This window comes from Monomorium pharaonis, chromosome 10 (assembly GCF_013373865.1).
Source record: "Monomorium pharaonis isolate MP-MQ-018 chromosome 10, ASM1337386v2, whole genome shotgun sequence".
In the NCBI taxonomy this organism is placed as follows: domain Eukaryota; kingdom Metazoa; phylum Arthropoda; class Insecta; order Hymenoptera; family Formicidae; genus Monomorium; species Monomorium pharaonis.
The window spans coordinates 10,043,250-10,060,882 of record NC_050476.1 but is presented as its reverse complement, the minus strand read 5'-3'; the positions used below and the strand labels follow the sequence as shown (position 1 = coordinate 10,060,882).

The window sequence follows — 17,633 nt, the reverse complement described above, 5'->3', positions numbered from 1 at the left end:
TCACCAAATTTGTCGTCTCCTCCGTCATCTCTTCCAGTCTTCCCAGTTCTCTCCTTATCTTCTTCTGCTCCTCCGCTACCTCACTTAGGCTCTTTCCGTTCTTCTTTTATCTACTTCCATTCCTCTTCTTACTTTGTACTTTTCTCGTTTCCTTCCAACTATCCATTTCTCTCCACTATTACTTTCTCACTTAACTGCTGCCTTTATTATTGCCTTCGCCGGCGGACCACGCGTTCACAAACACTGCGTTCACAAACACGCTACCGCCGTCCATATGCCCAGTGCCGCCAACCGGATTTTCGACTCTCGAATGACTCTCTTTTATTCCTATTGATCCTCTCCCGATCTCTCGATATCTCGTATCTCCCTAACTCCGCTCTTTCGTCTTCACCATCTCTTCTTCTTACCCCCTCTCTTGAACTCCTCTGCTGTTTCTGAGAAACGTTTCAATTCTTATAAAAAATCGATACATTTATCAAAAATCCTAAAAAAAAAATCTAAAAAATCTGACAAAAAGTAGTCATTGTTTGCTATTCCTGAGGATGTCCTGAGGAAATCCTATGATATCCTCAGGACGTCCGATGGACTGTCCTCACGATGTCCTGAGTTCGCATTCGCATTCGCATTCGCAGAAAATATGCGAATGTTTTGCGAATATTACTTTAGTAAAAGTTGGTCTCTTTAGAGGAAAAAAAAAATAATAATAAAATAAAATACTGTAAAAAAATTAGACAATTCAATAATTTTCTTTTATTAAAGTTAGCCATTCTTAAGGATTTACATTGTAAACGACGTAAACAATGACTGCGTTCCAGCAAGACACTGCTACTGTAGCGCTACACTCTTACGCGCGGGCCAACTGGCTGCACCGAAGCGACAGGTTCGTGCAAGTCAATATTCGCATTCGCATTCGCATTCGCGAATATCTAAAATCGCACATTCGTTACATCACTAGTCCTGAGGACTAAAAAGTGGCGCTTGTTTGCTATTTCTCAGGATGTCCTGAGGACGTCCCGGGATAAAATCAGGACATCCTCGGGATATCCACGAAGTCCGTCCTAGACGTCCGTATGCTATCTGAGAATTTTTCATAGAATATATGATCTATATAGTTAACCATCTAATTAATCATTTGAACGTTTCAAAGTATTAGTGCTAAATAGATTGCAATTTCCATCAAATTATTAAGGTTATGGAAAAAGATAAATTTAACAATGAAATTAATAAGTAAATAAATTAATAATATTTATTTTTAATATGTTTTGCAAAATTTAATTGCTTTTATAAAAAATAATATAATTGCGTCAGTTTATAACATATAGGTATATGTAGACAATAACAAGTACCCATATCAATGAGTCCTATATCCACATCCTAAGGTCCCGGGTTCAAACCTACCAGCAGCAAGTAAGAATAAAATAATATAATATAATTTAAATTTAATTAATTAATAAAAATTTGTCCTAAATTTAGTATGTGCTGTTGATAAAAATAAAAAAAAAATGAAATTTTTATTTTATTTTATTTTTCTCTAGTTGCAGTTCAGATATCCGATTTAAGAAATCTTTTAGATATCAGTTTCATGATATCTTTCTGTTCTCAAAAAATGGCGCATTGGTTAACATTCTGACATATCATTGTTATCTTTTAGAAGTCTCTTTATGTTATCATTTTCAGAAACAGGATATGTGTATCATGCGTGAAACGAAACGCATGTAACTGTTGTGTGACGGTTAGATAACATGTTATATAACATATTATATTGCTGAGTCGGAAATTGTAACTTACATGTAAGTTACGTGTAACTTCAGAGTAATGTAACCTGTTATATTTGGTTACATTGCTGTTACATTGCTACTATATTACTGTGTTCACTGGGTATGTTATGCATGTGTGTGTGTGTGTGTGTGTGTGTGTGTGTGTGTGTGTGTGTAAAGTGTCTTACGTAAGGTATGAAATACTTCATAGAAAAGTAGACGAGATCAAAGTGAACATAAAAATCCACTATAGTTTTTGAATATCTTCAATGATAACAAAGATATTAATTTTTCAAATTGTAGGACGTAGCACGGCCCACTGTGTTAAGCATTGGCTGCCGGTGGCAGCTCGAGCGGCTCAGCGCTTGCAAATATAGACGAAGTCGAGATAAACATAAAAGTCCACTATAATTTTTGGATATCTCCAATGATAGCCGAGATATTAATTTTTCAAATTGTTGTTTAAAAAAAAATATGGTGTTTATACATATATAACAATAATATAATATTTATTTCATAAAATTGCTCACGTCCGTAAAGTTAGCACCCCAACCATTAAAAAAAAAAGTTCGGACATACCTTAAAATTTTCTGCTAATTTTTGCCCTAGTCTCGAATTTTTTGCTTCTACCCGTTCGCAGGAGATTAAGACTAAAAGTGGGGGTACTAAGTTCACGTAACGACCGTAACGACGTAGCACCCCCACCAATAAAAAAATACAAAAACAAAAACAAATATACAAAAATTTTCTGCTTTAAGAAACCGTAAAGAGATATCAAAAATATTGAACGGTTATCAATGAACCGGCACTCAGAACAATCGTACAGCAAGGATATAAGAAAAAATGGTTAAAAATAAAAAACTAACAATGCCACGACAACTTATAAAGTAGTTCTTCAATCAAATACTCGTAAAATACACAATTCTAAAATTCCTTGTTTAACTTGCACAATATCTTCAAAAAGCCTTAAAATTCATAAAAATATAACAATAAAGTACCCATAAAAAATTAACTGCTGCATTAACTATGGCATCAAAATCATTGTTTATTTATTTGCTCTTAATATATCCTAGGTCCCAAATTTTTTCCTCAACATTTAACTTGTGCAACTCAATTGTTAATGCGCGCGGGCAAGAGTAAACTACTTAATATAATAAATTTAGAGCAAAAAATTCGGGACATGGATATCTTAAAAGCAGATAAATATGCGATCATTATGATACCATACTCGATGCGGCAGTTTATTTTTTCAAGGTTGTAACCGTGAATTTCGAATGTGATTGGCTACAGATAACAGCGGAATTCAGGATTCGAGCGGCGGGCTGATTAAGTGACGAGATAGGTACATGTGCAGTAAATCGGCAGTTTATTATATTTATTATCAGTAGTTTCCTATGCTAGTTATTTACAATGGATGCAAGCGATGACACTGTAGAATAAGATATAGATTTTGAAAGTAACTTGCTTCAAAAAGATATTGAAACGATTGAAGAACGTAATACCGAAGATATTGAAAATACAAATTCACTTAGCGAGTACGATGAAAATGTAATCACATATTTCGCTAGATTTGTGGCACGACGTAGTATTAGCAAAAGTCAGTGCAACAACTGTCGCGATATTATGATAAAGACACCAATGGACGAATCAACGACGAATAAAAAATACATGGAATTTCGCGAATACGAAAATATGGATGAAGATACTCCAACAGTGACAAAATTAATACGACCAACAACTTTCTTTATTAATATTGTTACAATTAATGACGTTTAATCGTACATGGCGCTATCACTGGTCATCTACAGGAATTTTAGATGAAATTATTAATAAATATGTTAATGAAACCAATAAGATGCATTCTGGATGGCTGGATAAAAATAAATCGTGCTATAAACATCGAATGAAAGCATTGAAGTACATGATCACTGTTAAAATATACGCTCGTACAAGATATAATAATCGTGAAGAAAGAAAGAACAAATATAGCAAAGTAAAAAATAAAAAAATAAAAAATTAAATCTATAACATATATATATGTGTGTGTCTGTGTGTGTGTGTGTGTGTGTGTGTGTGTGTGTGTGTGTGTGTGTGTGTGTGTGTGTGTGTGTGTGTGTACCGTCATATTTTGCAGAACAAGATAATAAGTTTTAATACTTAATTTTTATTTTTATTACAAATTAATATAACATAAGTAAAAAAAGTACAGAAGGTATTGCACATTTATAACCATTTATTTAAATAGTAAAAAAAGTTAAACATTTTTCTTTTATAACAAATCTACAAAATAATATTATTTAAAATAAATAATGATTTGTCAAAGAGTAATAACATGCATTGAAAAATGCATAAAATATAATTTAAAAAAATAATAAAATTACGTAAAACAATAATTGCTATTATATTGTAAAATAGTAATAAAACTTTCTTGATTTATTACACTTGCTTATTTTTTGTTATTGTTTATGTAGAGAGAACTTTTTTAACAAAATATAACAGTATACAAAAGTAATAATAAATTTTTTAAGGAAATGATACATAATGACTGCTATATCGTGGTTGTAATTGTAATAATAAGAAAAATGAGCATGAATTTTATAATTCTAAGACATCGCAATCGTAATCGAAATAATTGCATAAGTTACAGACTAGTAATTTTACCAGGGTAGCAAAAAAAGTAAACCAAAAATATGTTACCATAATGCTTAAAAATTATAAATTCATGCAGTTTCGCATTAAAAATAATACAAGAGAAATAAGCAATAAGAATGGTTCAAAGAAGTATGTTAATGTAGATACTACCGAAATAACAATTCGTGCGATGTCATGTTACCTTCACGGCGTGATTATCACACCGTGCATGTACGAACGCATCATGCTCGCTTCACGAAGTGATTTTGGCATACGTGCGTGTATAGAAGGTTGCACTATACCATCACGTGTAATTACACGTGTGATGATACAGTAATTACGCACACGTGATAGCATAGTGAACACACACAATATTTAACATTACCTAAGTTAAAAATTTTATAGAAGAAAAAAATATTAGTTCTTTAAAAAAAACGAAAAAAATTTAGATATTAGGTATGTATATTATAATAGCCGCGCGCGATTTATTATATTGTAATATTTAATAACAAATTTAATAACTAACATAGCGATTAAAATGGCATTTTTATTGTAATTGTTATTTTAATCATTATTATTTTTTATTATTTTATTTAATTATTATGCAAATTGTGTGGGCCTATATATAATGAGATCGTGAAATGTGTTAATTCATCCAAGCTCGATCTCCAATCGAACTTTTTCTCAACTAGTCTAGTGGTCGCTCGAGCGCGATCCAAGCGCGCATCTACGCCTAGCAACCTGTAGCCTTGCTAATGTCCTCGCGATAACATTTCGCGTGCCCCGCGTGCTCTGTACCAGAGTGCTTATAAATAATAATAGTCTTTGTTCCCGTGTTCTTGACTTATCCTCGAGCCTTACCGTCTGGTGAAATGAAAATCTCACGTGTCCGCGCGTGACCGGCCGGCCCGGAAAAAAACACACGAGGACGAGACGCTTCCGCTCGCGCGGCCTCACGCCTGTCCGTGCCTCGCCATTCACTCTTCGTCGCCGTCGTCTCGGAGGCACACGCGAGACTATATGTTTCGTATTTTATATATGTAAATAAAAAATAAATAAATAAAAAATATCATGTCATGTCATGCTTTTTAATGTCTTTAGTTTCTTTTAATGTCTTTTAATACATATATATGAGTCATTTCACGGAATCCAAATATGAAATTTGAGATCATAGTCACCGATTTCGTTTAAACTGCAGAAAAATATTCGTCAAGATAAGTTAAAATAACCTGAATTTTTTTAGATTTTTAAACCCACGGGAGTGGGGGCGCTGCTGTCATTTCTTTGACATGTCGCGTTCCGACAACGCTTTGAAGTAAATTTTCACCAATTCCTTCTTTTCTGTTTTTTTTTTCAAACGTATACACATTTTTATGTAAAATTTCCTGTTCTTTCCAATAAAAATATTTCCAATTCCCTCAAAATTACAAAAAGTATTAAAAATAATGATTTTTGAGAAAAATTCTGTTTTTTTTATATCTTCCCCAAAGTTTATTTTAAAATAAATATTTTCATATATTCATGTATTGGAAATCTACGGCTATATTTCCAAAAGCGAAATACCTCCGATTTTTTTGAAACTATGTGTTCTTACGTATTTTGGCACACTGATTACGAATGTGATAGTAAAAATTGACGCAAATTTGATTTTCATGGCAAAAAACATAAAAAACCATAAAAATCACGGTTTTTTCCATTTATTTCCGTAAATAATAAAAATTTCAAAAAATACAGATATAGATAATATAGATATATGTAAATAATATAGAAAAATAATATAGATAAAAGTTGTAGATCTCATCGAAATACACATTTTATGTTCTATTAATTTTTGTCATAAAGACAATATTTTTTAAGAAAAACGGCGTTAAATGTTCAAAACTTCATATAATTTATCCAACACAAATCGACCGACACTTCTTCGCGCGCGCGCGCGTACGCACGCACGCGCGCACACGAAGATGCAAAGGGGGGCTTCGCACCCCCTCTCGACACCGTCGGTAGAGGTCCCCTAAAGTCGCAAACCAATGTGATACAGTACAAGAGTGGACCTCGCTACGCGTAAAAAGTCGTAAACCCATGTGATACAATACAAAAATGGACCTCGCTACGCTTAGGCCGCAATTTCATTGATCGCTCTATCGCGGTGATTTGTGTCACGTGATGTCTTGTCGCTGCGATCGGATTTTGAAGTTAAATTTTTTTTAACTAGAAGCGATATCGCTGAGTGTTAAAATCGATTCAACATTTTTAATATTTTATTAAAATTGGTGATTAATTATTAATAATATAAAAAAAACGTAGTGTCGGAAGTGAGTATTTTAATGTTTAGTAGACATTCAAGTAAAATATCAAGAGATACAATGTTTATAAAAACATATACATACATATATATATATAATATGCGAAAATATCAATCTCAACTATATGTTAATGAATAAAATTATTATTATCATTTATCTTTTTATCTTTCTAGGCTTATATATGTGGCGTATGTAATAAAGTTTGTTTATTTGATCATATTTTAACTCATAAATGTTGTAAAGGTTATGAAAACACATATTTCATTAGGGATATTTTACATACCTCAATGTTATAACTAATCTCTCTGTAACTCCTATTAGATTTCTTAAAACAATTTTTTTTTTGGAAATTATGACCAACTAAATTTATTAGTTTTTCTAACTGCGTGGCTGACATCCTTAAATAGTTATGAAAGCAAAGATCTTCAAGTTGCAGAATTGGAAAAAGAGCATGATAAAAACCATGCTCTTCTCTTTCTTTTAAAATTGGAGCCACCCAAAATTTTTTTTTCTTGTAACGCTTTTTATTTACAAAAAGAGCCACAACTGCAGCAATTTTTCTTTTCCTTGATATTTCTTCATGTTCATAAATAATTTGCGCACACTGTAATAACCACTCTTGAGATTTCTTTTGATACTGTAAATAATTATCTTCCGAAATCCACTCCATTTTAGGTTAGAATTGATTTGATGCTCCAAAAATCGCGCGCGCAATAGTCGCTGAATTTAAAACTTAATCGCCGCGATTTTGTCGCCCATAAAAAGGATCCCTTAGAAGGTCGCTAACTCATGTGGTACAGTACAAGCGTGGACATAGTTTCGCTCTGTAAGAAAGGCGAGGGGAGGGAGGGGTATAAGTGAACCTTGCAACACGTGGAATGTCGCAAACTGATGTAATATAGAAAACACGTAGGCGGAAAAGAGGCTTTGCAGCCTACCATTACACGGGCACACACAAAAAAAAGTGATTGGTCCGGCGGACTAGACTAGTCAATCTTTATGTATTTCGACCCGCTGAATCCGGATCAAAAGTCAGAATTGCAAAGTTAGCTCACATTTCCTAACCTCAAAAAAAAAATTTGTTTTTTAATGTTGATCCGGCGGACTGGACTAGTCTATCTTTATGTATTTTGAGCCGCTAAATACAAATCCAAGGTTAGAATGGTTGAATTGGCTCATTTTTTTCAACTCCCCCAAAAAAAATTTTTTTTTAAATCTTGGTCCGGCGGACCAGACTAGTCTATTTTTATGTATTTTGACCTGCTGAATCCAAATTCGAGGTCAAAATTGCTGAATTGGCTCATTTTTATCTAACCTCAAAAAACACCTTGTAAAAGTTTGGGTCACAAATGTATAATCCAGAGTGTGCAGGCTTGCATAACCACATTATCCGAGGAAAATTTAATACGTATGACAAGTTTGAGTTTCTGTGAGTAAATAGCGTAGAAAATTCACTCCTTTTTTCTATTATATACAACTCATTTATTCTCGAAAGTTTGGATAATGAACAAACTGAAACCTGGATGTTACATGTCAGACAAATGGAGACTATTCATCGAGTCTTCTAAGAGAAGTTTGAGAGCAGTGTTGCTGCACAATACTAATGTATATGCCTCCATTCCTGTAGCGCACTCGGTAATGATAAAAGAAGAATACACAAACTTGAAAACAGTTCTTGAAAAAATTAAATACACAAAACATAGGTGGCAAATTTGTGGGAATCTAAAAATTCTCACCACATTATTGAGTCAACAATCAAGTTACACAAAAAATCCGTGCTTTCTATGTGAATGGGATAGTAGAGATCGAACGAACCATTACATAACAAAAGATCGGCCGACAAGAACGTCTCTGCAACCTGGGTCTAAAAATATCATAAATAAACCGTTATTTGAGGCTTCAAAAGTTCTTCTTCCACCTCTTCATACCAAATTAGGAATCATGAAACAATGGGTGAAAGCTCTGAATAAAAATGGTGAATGCTACCAGTATTTATAACAAAAATTTTCCAACATCTCTGATGCAAAATTGCAGGAAGGAATTTTCGATGGACTTCAAATACATAAAATGTTGAGAGACGATAATTTTGTCACCAAAATGAATAAAGACGAGAGAGCAGCATGGCTGAGTTTCAAAGGTGTCACAGAAAATTTTCTAGGAAACCACAAAAGTCAAGATTACAGAGAAAAGGTGGCGGAAATAATGGAGAACTATAGAAAACTAAGTTGCCTAATGAATCTTAAATTACATTTTTTAAATTCTTATATCGACTACTTTCCAGAAAATCTAGGTGATTATAGTGAAGAACAGAGAGAAATATTTCATCGGGATATCAAGGAGTTGGAGTATCGATATCAAAGCAAGTGGGATGTGAATATGATGGCTGATTTCTGCTGGACGCTCAAACGTGATGTCTCTGTGAAAGGGAAGAAACGTAAGAGAAAGCCATTGCACAGAACCTTCGAGAATAAAAGTTACAATAAATATAATAAAATAAGGGAGTAAATTTTCTACGCTATTCACAGAAGCTCAAACTTGTCATATGTATTGAATTTTCGAGTAATGTGGTTACGCAGGCCTGCACGCTCCGGATTATACATTTGTGACCCAAACTGCTTTTACAAGGTGTTTTTTAAGGTTAGGAAAAAATAAGCCAAATCAGCAATTCTGAATTTGAATTTAGATTCAGCGGGTCAAAATACATAAAAATAGATTAATCTGGTCCGCCGGACCAAGATTAAAAATTTTTTTTTTGAGGTTAGAAAAAATGAGTCACTGCAGCAATTCTGACATTAAATTTGGATTTAGCGGGTCAAAATACATAAGGATAGACTATTCTGTTCCGCCAGACCAACATTTAAAAAAAAAATTTTTTTTTGAGGTTAGAAAAAAATGAGCCAATTCAGCAATTATGACTTTGGATTCAGATTCAGCGGGTCGAAATATATAAGGATTGACTAGTCTAGTGCGCCGGACCAACCACTTTTTTTTATGTGTGCCTGTGTTATTAACTAAGAAAATTAACTAATAAAACCCGAATTGTGTTAAATAAGTTTTATAAAGTTTTGAACATTTAACGTCATTTTTCTCAAAAACTATTGTCTTTATGGCAAAAATCAATAGAACATAAAATATGTATTTCAATGAAATCTACAACTTTTATCTGAAGTACTTTATGAAATTTTTGTTATTTAAAGAAGTAAATAAGAAAACCGTGGTTTTTATGGTTTTTTTTATGGTTTTCGCCATGAAAATCAAATTTGCGCCAATTTTCACTATCATATTCGTAATCATGGCGCCAAAATACGTAAAAATACACAGTTTCAAAAAGTCGGTATGTCGTTTTCGGAAGTATAGTCCATAATTTATATATGTAAAATAGCTTTATACATAACATATATAAATAATAAAATTATTAATACTTATTTAATAAAAATAAAAATTATTTAACAAAAGAAATATTTTAGGTACGACTACCAGTATACTTCTGTATTGCAACGCGCCTGAGGTCTCGTAACTTTTAGACGTTATTGTCTTCTTGTTACAGTATTATACATCAAGAGACACATGACGTAATATTTTCAAAACATTAAACATTTCTAGTAACATGAGTAATTAAGCAATAATTGCTTGTTTTAAATGTATTACATCTTATTATTTGTCAAAATGTTCTCAAATTACTCTTATGTATACGTACACGCACACGTACACGCACGCATATACACAATGTACGTAAACGATTATACTGAATAAACTTACACTGTATCCGTTCCATTCTGAGTGAGCGAGATTCTTACAGGTCTGATGCCATCCTCGGTATTCATGCAATCCTGCACATTAATCTCTTCGCGTAACATCTATATAGATATACATTATATATTTTTTAAATTGTACTTAGTTATTTTAAAAGAAAGTTTAACTAAATAACTTTTTTCTAATAATAAAACAATCAAGTGTCTTCGACTTTAATAAGTTTTAGATATGTTGAAATATAGACAATAATAAGAGACACATATTTTTTAATTTGTGCTTTTTCACACAAATAAAAGGGAGAAACATTCATTAAAAAAAAAAATTACTTATTTTCTTTCGAAGCGAATACATCGAAGCTGTAAGAAAAAAAAGTTTTAACCCTTTGCATCACAGCGAGATTCTGAAGTCTCATCTTTTTAGAATTACTTTTTTAATTATTAGGGGCACTAAAACCCAAAATTTTTTCGTTTCTTTTTTAATTTTACCTTATCAATATTTTTATTAACATTAGGATGCATGTTATTTTCATAAATTATTTATAAAAATTGTTCATAATAATTAACAAAAAAATGCCCTTTTCACATGAAAAATTCATGTCAGAACATTACGTAATACTGATGTGACAATTATAATTATAATAAAAAAGGGTTTTTGGGATCTCTGATTACGAATCTGACATCAAAATTTTAAAATTTGAACTGGTGGATCCAATAATATTTCAATTTAGTTCATTTGGGTAAAATTCATAATATAAGGGTTTCCAAAGTTGCTGATTACAAATCTGGCATTAGAATTTTAAAATTCAAAATAGCAGATCAAACGTGGCAATCCAAAAATATTTTAATCTATTTGGATAAAATTAATAACAGTGGTTTTTAAGGTTGCTGATTACGAATGACATCAGAATTTTTAAATTCAAAATGGCGTATTTAACATGGCGGACCGAAATTTTTTTATTTTTTAGTCGGATAGTGTGAACGAACAATCGGAATACACTGTTGTAAGTGTGCGACACTCACACCAAGAATAGCGCGAGCGCTAAGGTTGTCGAGTGACACCTCGCGCGATGACACCGTCCGGCCTTCACACTGGATGTCGCATCGGACAATGTACTCAATTGCCACCCCATTGCCACACAAATCTTCTGATTTCCGGTGGAATGCACGTAGCCAGCAACTCCTGGTTAAGCAAGTGCACGGGCTAAAGGCCTGTGACCGCGGGAGAAACCACCTACCAACAGGCCGAAAAGCGGCGTATATAACGCCGCAAAAAGCAAACGAGCGGGTTCATTATTAATCAATATAACGACGAATCTATGTCGCTCGTCATAACGCATAATCAATTACAACACATGTCAATTCGGGTATAATAACGGAGAACTGTAACCAAGTTGAAACAAATATATCTTTTTATATCTACTCTCGGCGTTATCTTTTGGACACCTGATCCAAGGAGTCATCGGCAGCGATCCCGTACCGTGTCTCGAAACTAAAGACGCAACACTAACAACACGCAATCCCAAATCAACCCGCGTCCGCAATACGTAGTGTGACACGGATCCGAAGAATTCAAACACACGTGCATCCCCCCTCTTCTCTGCGTGATCCGAGCGTTGCTTGTTGTTTAGCCGAACTCGCGTCATGCGTCGCGTTTCGAAACATCGCACAATGTGACAACCCTGCGAAAAACTCGACTACTCGCGATAGTGCCACAGCCAATCGATTTGTAGGGCCGTGACATCGGCCATTAATACGCAACGTAAACATGCGTTTTATATATTGTAACTCTAACGTTATTAACATTAATAAAATCTTTTCTTTGTTAACCTTAAACATGTCTCCAGATTTATCTTCCCTTGTCTAGTCAGACAAGGAGATGTCACCATCTGCTAACTCTACAGTAGTTATACTATGGAAGTTCTGACCCAAACAATAGAATAGGGGAAAAAGGGGGGATGACATCACCGGGGAAGAAGTGGAGGTAATTACCTGTCACACAAATTTCAAAATTCCTTTGTTTATTGTTTCTCTGTAACAAATGGCCCTGTCATAAATTAACAAATTCTTTTATTATTGTTTCTCTGTAACAAATAATCCTGTCATAAATTTCAAAATTCCTTTGTTTATTGCTTCTCTGTAACAAATGACCCTCTCATAAATTTCAAAATTCTTTTGTTTCTCTGTAACAAATGACCCTGTCATAAATTTCAAAATTTTTTCGTTTTTTTGTAATAATTGAGAAACTTGTCTCAACATGTTTTCGAAAGTTCTTTGTGCTCAGGGGTCGCCGCCGCTTAGGTACATAGATATAGAAATTTTATTATTATTTCATATATATAATGTAATTTTTATCTGATTATTTAAAATTTAAGTTAGATTATATATTTATATGTATATATTTATACTCTAATTTAAATTATAAATAATTAAATAATAAAAATTATATTATATATATTTCATCCCAGTTACAGTTTGTTCTCTTTCTTTCTCCCGCTACACTAATCATATAAGCAGCACCGTTCTCTCGGCTGCCAGCGAGCACCGATGTCAGGCTGCTAGATTTTATAAACTTTAAAAATATTTTCTTTTTAATGAAAAAAGTATAACATTCAGATATTGTAATGTACGTCTAATATTATACCTGAAAAATTTCTTTACTACAATTGAACGCGTAGCAACATGTTAAAGCTCAGCAGGACTTTTTTCCCTTCTCCTAAAATTCTTTTCAAAAAATCACAAGACCAATGGGATTACGCATACTACTATTAAGATATGGTGGAGGGGTGCATCATATAAGAAGAGTTCCAACTTCAGTCGCTCATTACCGAACGGACATCGGAAAGGTTCCCGACAACGTTGCTCCTTAGTCAATCGGTTGAAAAAACGTACAATATGAACTACTACGTTCCAATGCAGAAAAACGAAGCGTGCGATAAACCGTAAGTATTTCTTAATTAAATCAAAATTTGTTACATATTTATTTGGATTTTATTTCTAACTCGCAAAATTTTTTTTTCTTTACAGAACAATATCGCAGTCGCACCATACTCCCCGCATCCTGGGAAGGAAATTTTTCCTTACGGGTACATCCTTCAAATATTTAGACGGATTGGAATCAGCGTGGAGCCCCGAGCCTTTTGTGGAAATAATGCTTGGCGACAAGATAATTTTGCCATACATAATATGGCAAAAATTTATCGAAACGTGTGGATATTGAGGGACTCGTGCGGGCAACTATACCATCTTCGAGATTTTTTATTTGTGATTTAGTAATAGAAATTGTAAACATATACGATAAAGGTATCGTAAAATTAATATTGCAAAGTACTTGTATATACATGAAACCATCAACAATATTATTTTTATAAAATCTTGAACACTGCGTCGAATCTGTATATAATCAATTATATCAAGATACTTATAGAGTAAGTGATAAATATAAACATTTTGTAAGCCTTTTACGTCAAAATTATGTTACTAATAAGTGTGATGCTCTAAAAATATTATAGAAAAATTATGATAAAACTTGTATGATTAATTGTGAACTGGTGACTTATGCTTCTAACAATATTGTACATAATGCTTTGTGCGATAAATAAAAATGTATTTGTGTAAAAATTAAAAAAAATCATTTAAGAATTATTTCTATCTCCTATATATATTATATATATGAGGCATTCTCTGTCAACTGGACCCTTCTCCTTCCATTACAAAATAAATCTTAAAAATTTCTGCTAGTAACTTATAACTTTAACTTTCGATAGCACTGTGGCGTTTTGAAAAATCCAATATGGCGGCTCCAGTAAGGCGGTTGGAATGTTTACATGTTTCTGACAACATAAGGATCCGTAACATTCATTTTGTTTAGAGACACAATATTTTCATAATGCGTCTCGATGTTTTCAATATAGACTTCTTGTTTCGCTTTGTCCAAGAGCAAATCCTGCAGCCATTCTTGTTTCTCACGCCCCTTAACGTATACAGTAATTTCATTTTTAACCACAGTTGCATCCATTACCGCTGTTGTAATCAATCTCCTAGCCATGCTGTATGGAATCATTCCATCCTCCCACTGTATTCCGTGATGATGATTAATCAACCACTTTGTCTGATGTTTCTCTATCTTGGTGAGATTGGATTCCATGGTTCAAAGCATCCAAAAATATAGTGAGATTTCGACGCCATTTTTGAGAGAGGCAAACTCCTTCACGACAAAGCTTCTCCCAACGGGAAAACCTTGCAGGTCCACAAACGTTGGTACAGACATAAACTGTTATTGTTGAAAGACTGTGGTTAACATGGATGCGTTATAGATTCTTATATCGTCGAATGTATTTTCAGAAAAAAAGAGCGGCGTCGTCGTCTTAGGTAATTTTGCGCACAATGTTGGTCAACGGATTGTACTGAACTACGTGATCGTGTATAATAAGATAATACGCGGTGGTACTCGCGGGCATGTTCTCCTTACACTTAAATTATATATATATGAAATAATAATAAAGTTTCTATATCTATGTACCTAAGCGGCGGCGAGCCCTGAGCACAAAGAACTTTCGAAAACATGTTGAGACAAGTTTCTCAATTGTTACAGAGAAACAAAAAAATTTTGAAGTTTATGACAGAGTATTTGTTACAGAGAAACAAAAGAATTTTGAAATTTATGACAAGGTCATTTGTTACAAGGAAACAATAACAAAAGAATTTTTTAATTTATAACAGGGCCATTTGTTACAGAGAAACAATAAACAAAGAAATTTTGAAATTTATGACAAGATTATTTATTACAGAGAAACAATAAACAAAAGAATTTTGAAATTTATGACAGAATTATTTGTTACAGAGAAACAATAAACAAAAGAAATTTTAAAATTTATGACAGCGTCAATTGTTATAAAGAACAATAAACAAAGGAATTTTGAAAATGTGACAGGTAATTACCTCTCACCCTTTCCCTGGTGACGTCATTTCCTTTCCCCCTCCCCGCCATTCTATTATTTGGGTCAGAACTCCCATAGTATAACTACTCTCTACTTTTGAATGAGCCATAGTGCATTCGAAAAGAAAGATAAAAAGTAAAAATCGTGTTTTGGCTCATCGGAGGTCAAAGTTTGCATTCTGCAATGCTAACACGGGCACACAAAAAATAAAAGTGGTTTGTCTCTGGGACTCCACTAGTAAATCTCTATGTGTTTTGACGTGTTGAACACGAATCCGGTGTCTGAATTACCCACCGGTGGTGTCCGGTGTCCATCACCCACCTTTCTTTTAAATCAAAAAAATGTACACTTTTTTCCGCGTGCAGCGAAATTATTACAATTTTCAAAGTTTTTTAGGCTATTTCTTCGATTAAAAAAAAGAGGTAAGTGATGGAGCAATTGTGACACTAGATTCGTGTTCAGCACGTCAAAATGTATAAAGATTGACTAGTGTAGTCCCAGAGACAGACCACTTTTATTTTTTGTGTGCCTGTGTTAGCGTTGCAGAATGCAAACTTTAACCTCCCTATCTTAAAAATAAAGAGTGGACTCAATCTGAAACTTCGAAGGGATTAATATCTTATATATAACTATTGTTTAGCACCAAATGAAGATAAAGAGTAGGCTCAATCTAAAACTTCAAAGGGATTAATGTCTTATATATAACTATCGTTTAGCACAAAATTCAGGTAGGAATTTAAGGGTGGCCAAAAAGGCAATTTTTGGCCTCACTTTTGTTATATAATGTACTATTTCGATATCTTTACCGTTTTTGAAAAATAATTACACAAATACATTTGTATTGGTGCTTTACGTTAAAATGAATTTATTTTATATGTATTGCCTATGTGAGATAGCGTTAAAGGCAAATCAGTACAACAATAAATATTAAAATAAGAATTTGTTAGATAATGTTTATTAAACAAATTCTGCCTAAACAATGTTTTGATAATGCTGATGTAGAATTTGGATGCTACCCAACATTAAACCATAAGTAAAAGTATAAAAGCAAATGCAAATCAAGCAAGATGTGTCAATTTAAAGTCGAACTTCTTGGCAATAATCACGATCATGTCTTGTTCTGAGACACCCAACAAATGTAAATTTATTTCTAAAAGTTTTTATTTTCTATATTTTTAAACATTTCCGATTTATGCATACAATGATTCTATTTTATATTTTGAAATAAAAAAGTTTATGGTTTTATTTCCTTTATTTACTCGTGATAGAATTTAAAAACAAAAAAAAAGAGAATGAAAGTCTATTAATTAAAAGAAATTTTTGCAGAAATGTACATCATTTATGTCTGTACAATATTAATTTTTTTTTGCCACAAATTTCTTGCAAAGAACTAAGTACTTTAAAACTATCAAAGGACCCCGCACCATTTTTAAGAAAAAATTTCTTTCTGCGGATTGGCTAATTTTTAGATATGTTGTAGTTCTCATCATTTTGAACAAATGTCTCAATGCACAACTCGATCCTATGAGCCGTTTCCGCGCTACAGGCCCTGGAAGGTTCAAACTTAATGTAAAGGTATAGGCTTTTCAACTCGATATATGTGACCCTCGATCTTGTGTGTGTGTGTGTGTGTGTGTGTGTGTCACAGCTAAGATAAGGACCCCACAGTTTGTCACTCCCGTAGCATTTTTGACTCCAAAGCCTCTCTGCTGTATGTGTGTCTGTGTGTGTGTGTGTGTGTGTGTGTGTCGAAAAAGGGTGTTAATTAATATAAAATATTACATTATTATTCATTAATGAGTAATTAGATCGTTTGGATTTTGCTGTAGTCGTCTCTTTTAGTATTTAATACGAAATAAAGTAAAGGTGCATCAGGGTACCGTATATTTGGTTGGTGTCTTCCATAGCCCAGAAACCAGATTTTTTCTTGCTACGTGTGCACAGCATGTTCTTGCTCCGAATTGGCAAACACAGTAATATCCAAGAATATCGTCGTTATTAATATCATAGTTTTCAAAAGAGTTGTATACTATCCATAATTGATGTGTTGTCGCATTCCGGAAACGTGAATATTGTTTCACTCTCAAGAAACCACGTTCATTAGTGAGTATATTTACATAGAATTCTTTGTTTTCTCGCTAAAGCTTGTTTTGGATATATCCAGCTGCAAGATGTACCTGATATATTCCTATGGTCAAGTCTCTAAAATAATCTATGTCAAGGCGCGGAAAGTCGTAAATCTGATTGTGGTGC

At 33.2% G+C, this 17,633-nt stretch overlaps 1 protein-coding gene across 10 annotated transcripts in view; it reads right to left on the bottom strand.

Moving 5' to 3' along the window:
- Positions 1–17,633, bottom strand: part of LOC105833366 — a 303,435-nt gene that overhangs the window by 103,707 nt on the left and 182,095 nt on the right. For 7 of the 10 annotated variants that reach the window (XM_028194774.2, XM_036292848.1, XM_028194772.2 and 4 more), the window contains one exon: positions 10,451–10,548. The exons of the other annotated variants lie outside the window; for them this stretch is intronic. In XM_028194774.2, coding sequence (XP_028050575.1) covers positions 10,451–10,548 — 98 coding nt within the window. The remainder of the gene's footprint in view (positions 1–10,450; positions 10,549–17,633) is intronic. 10 annotated transcript variants of the gene reach the window in all.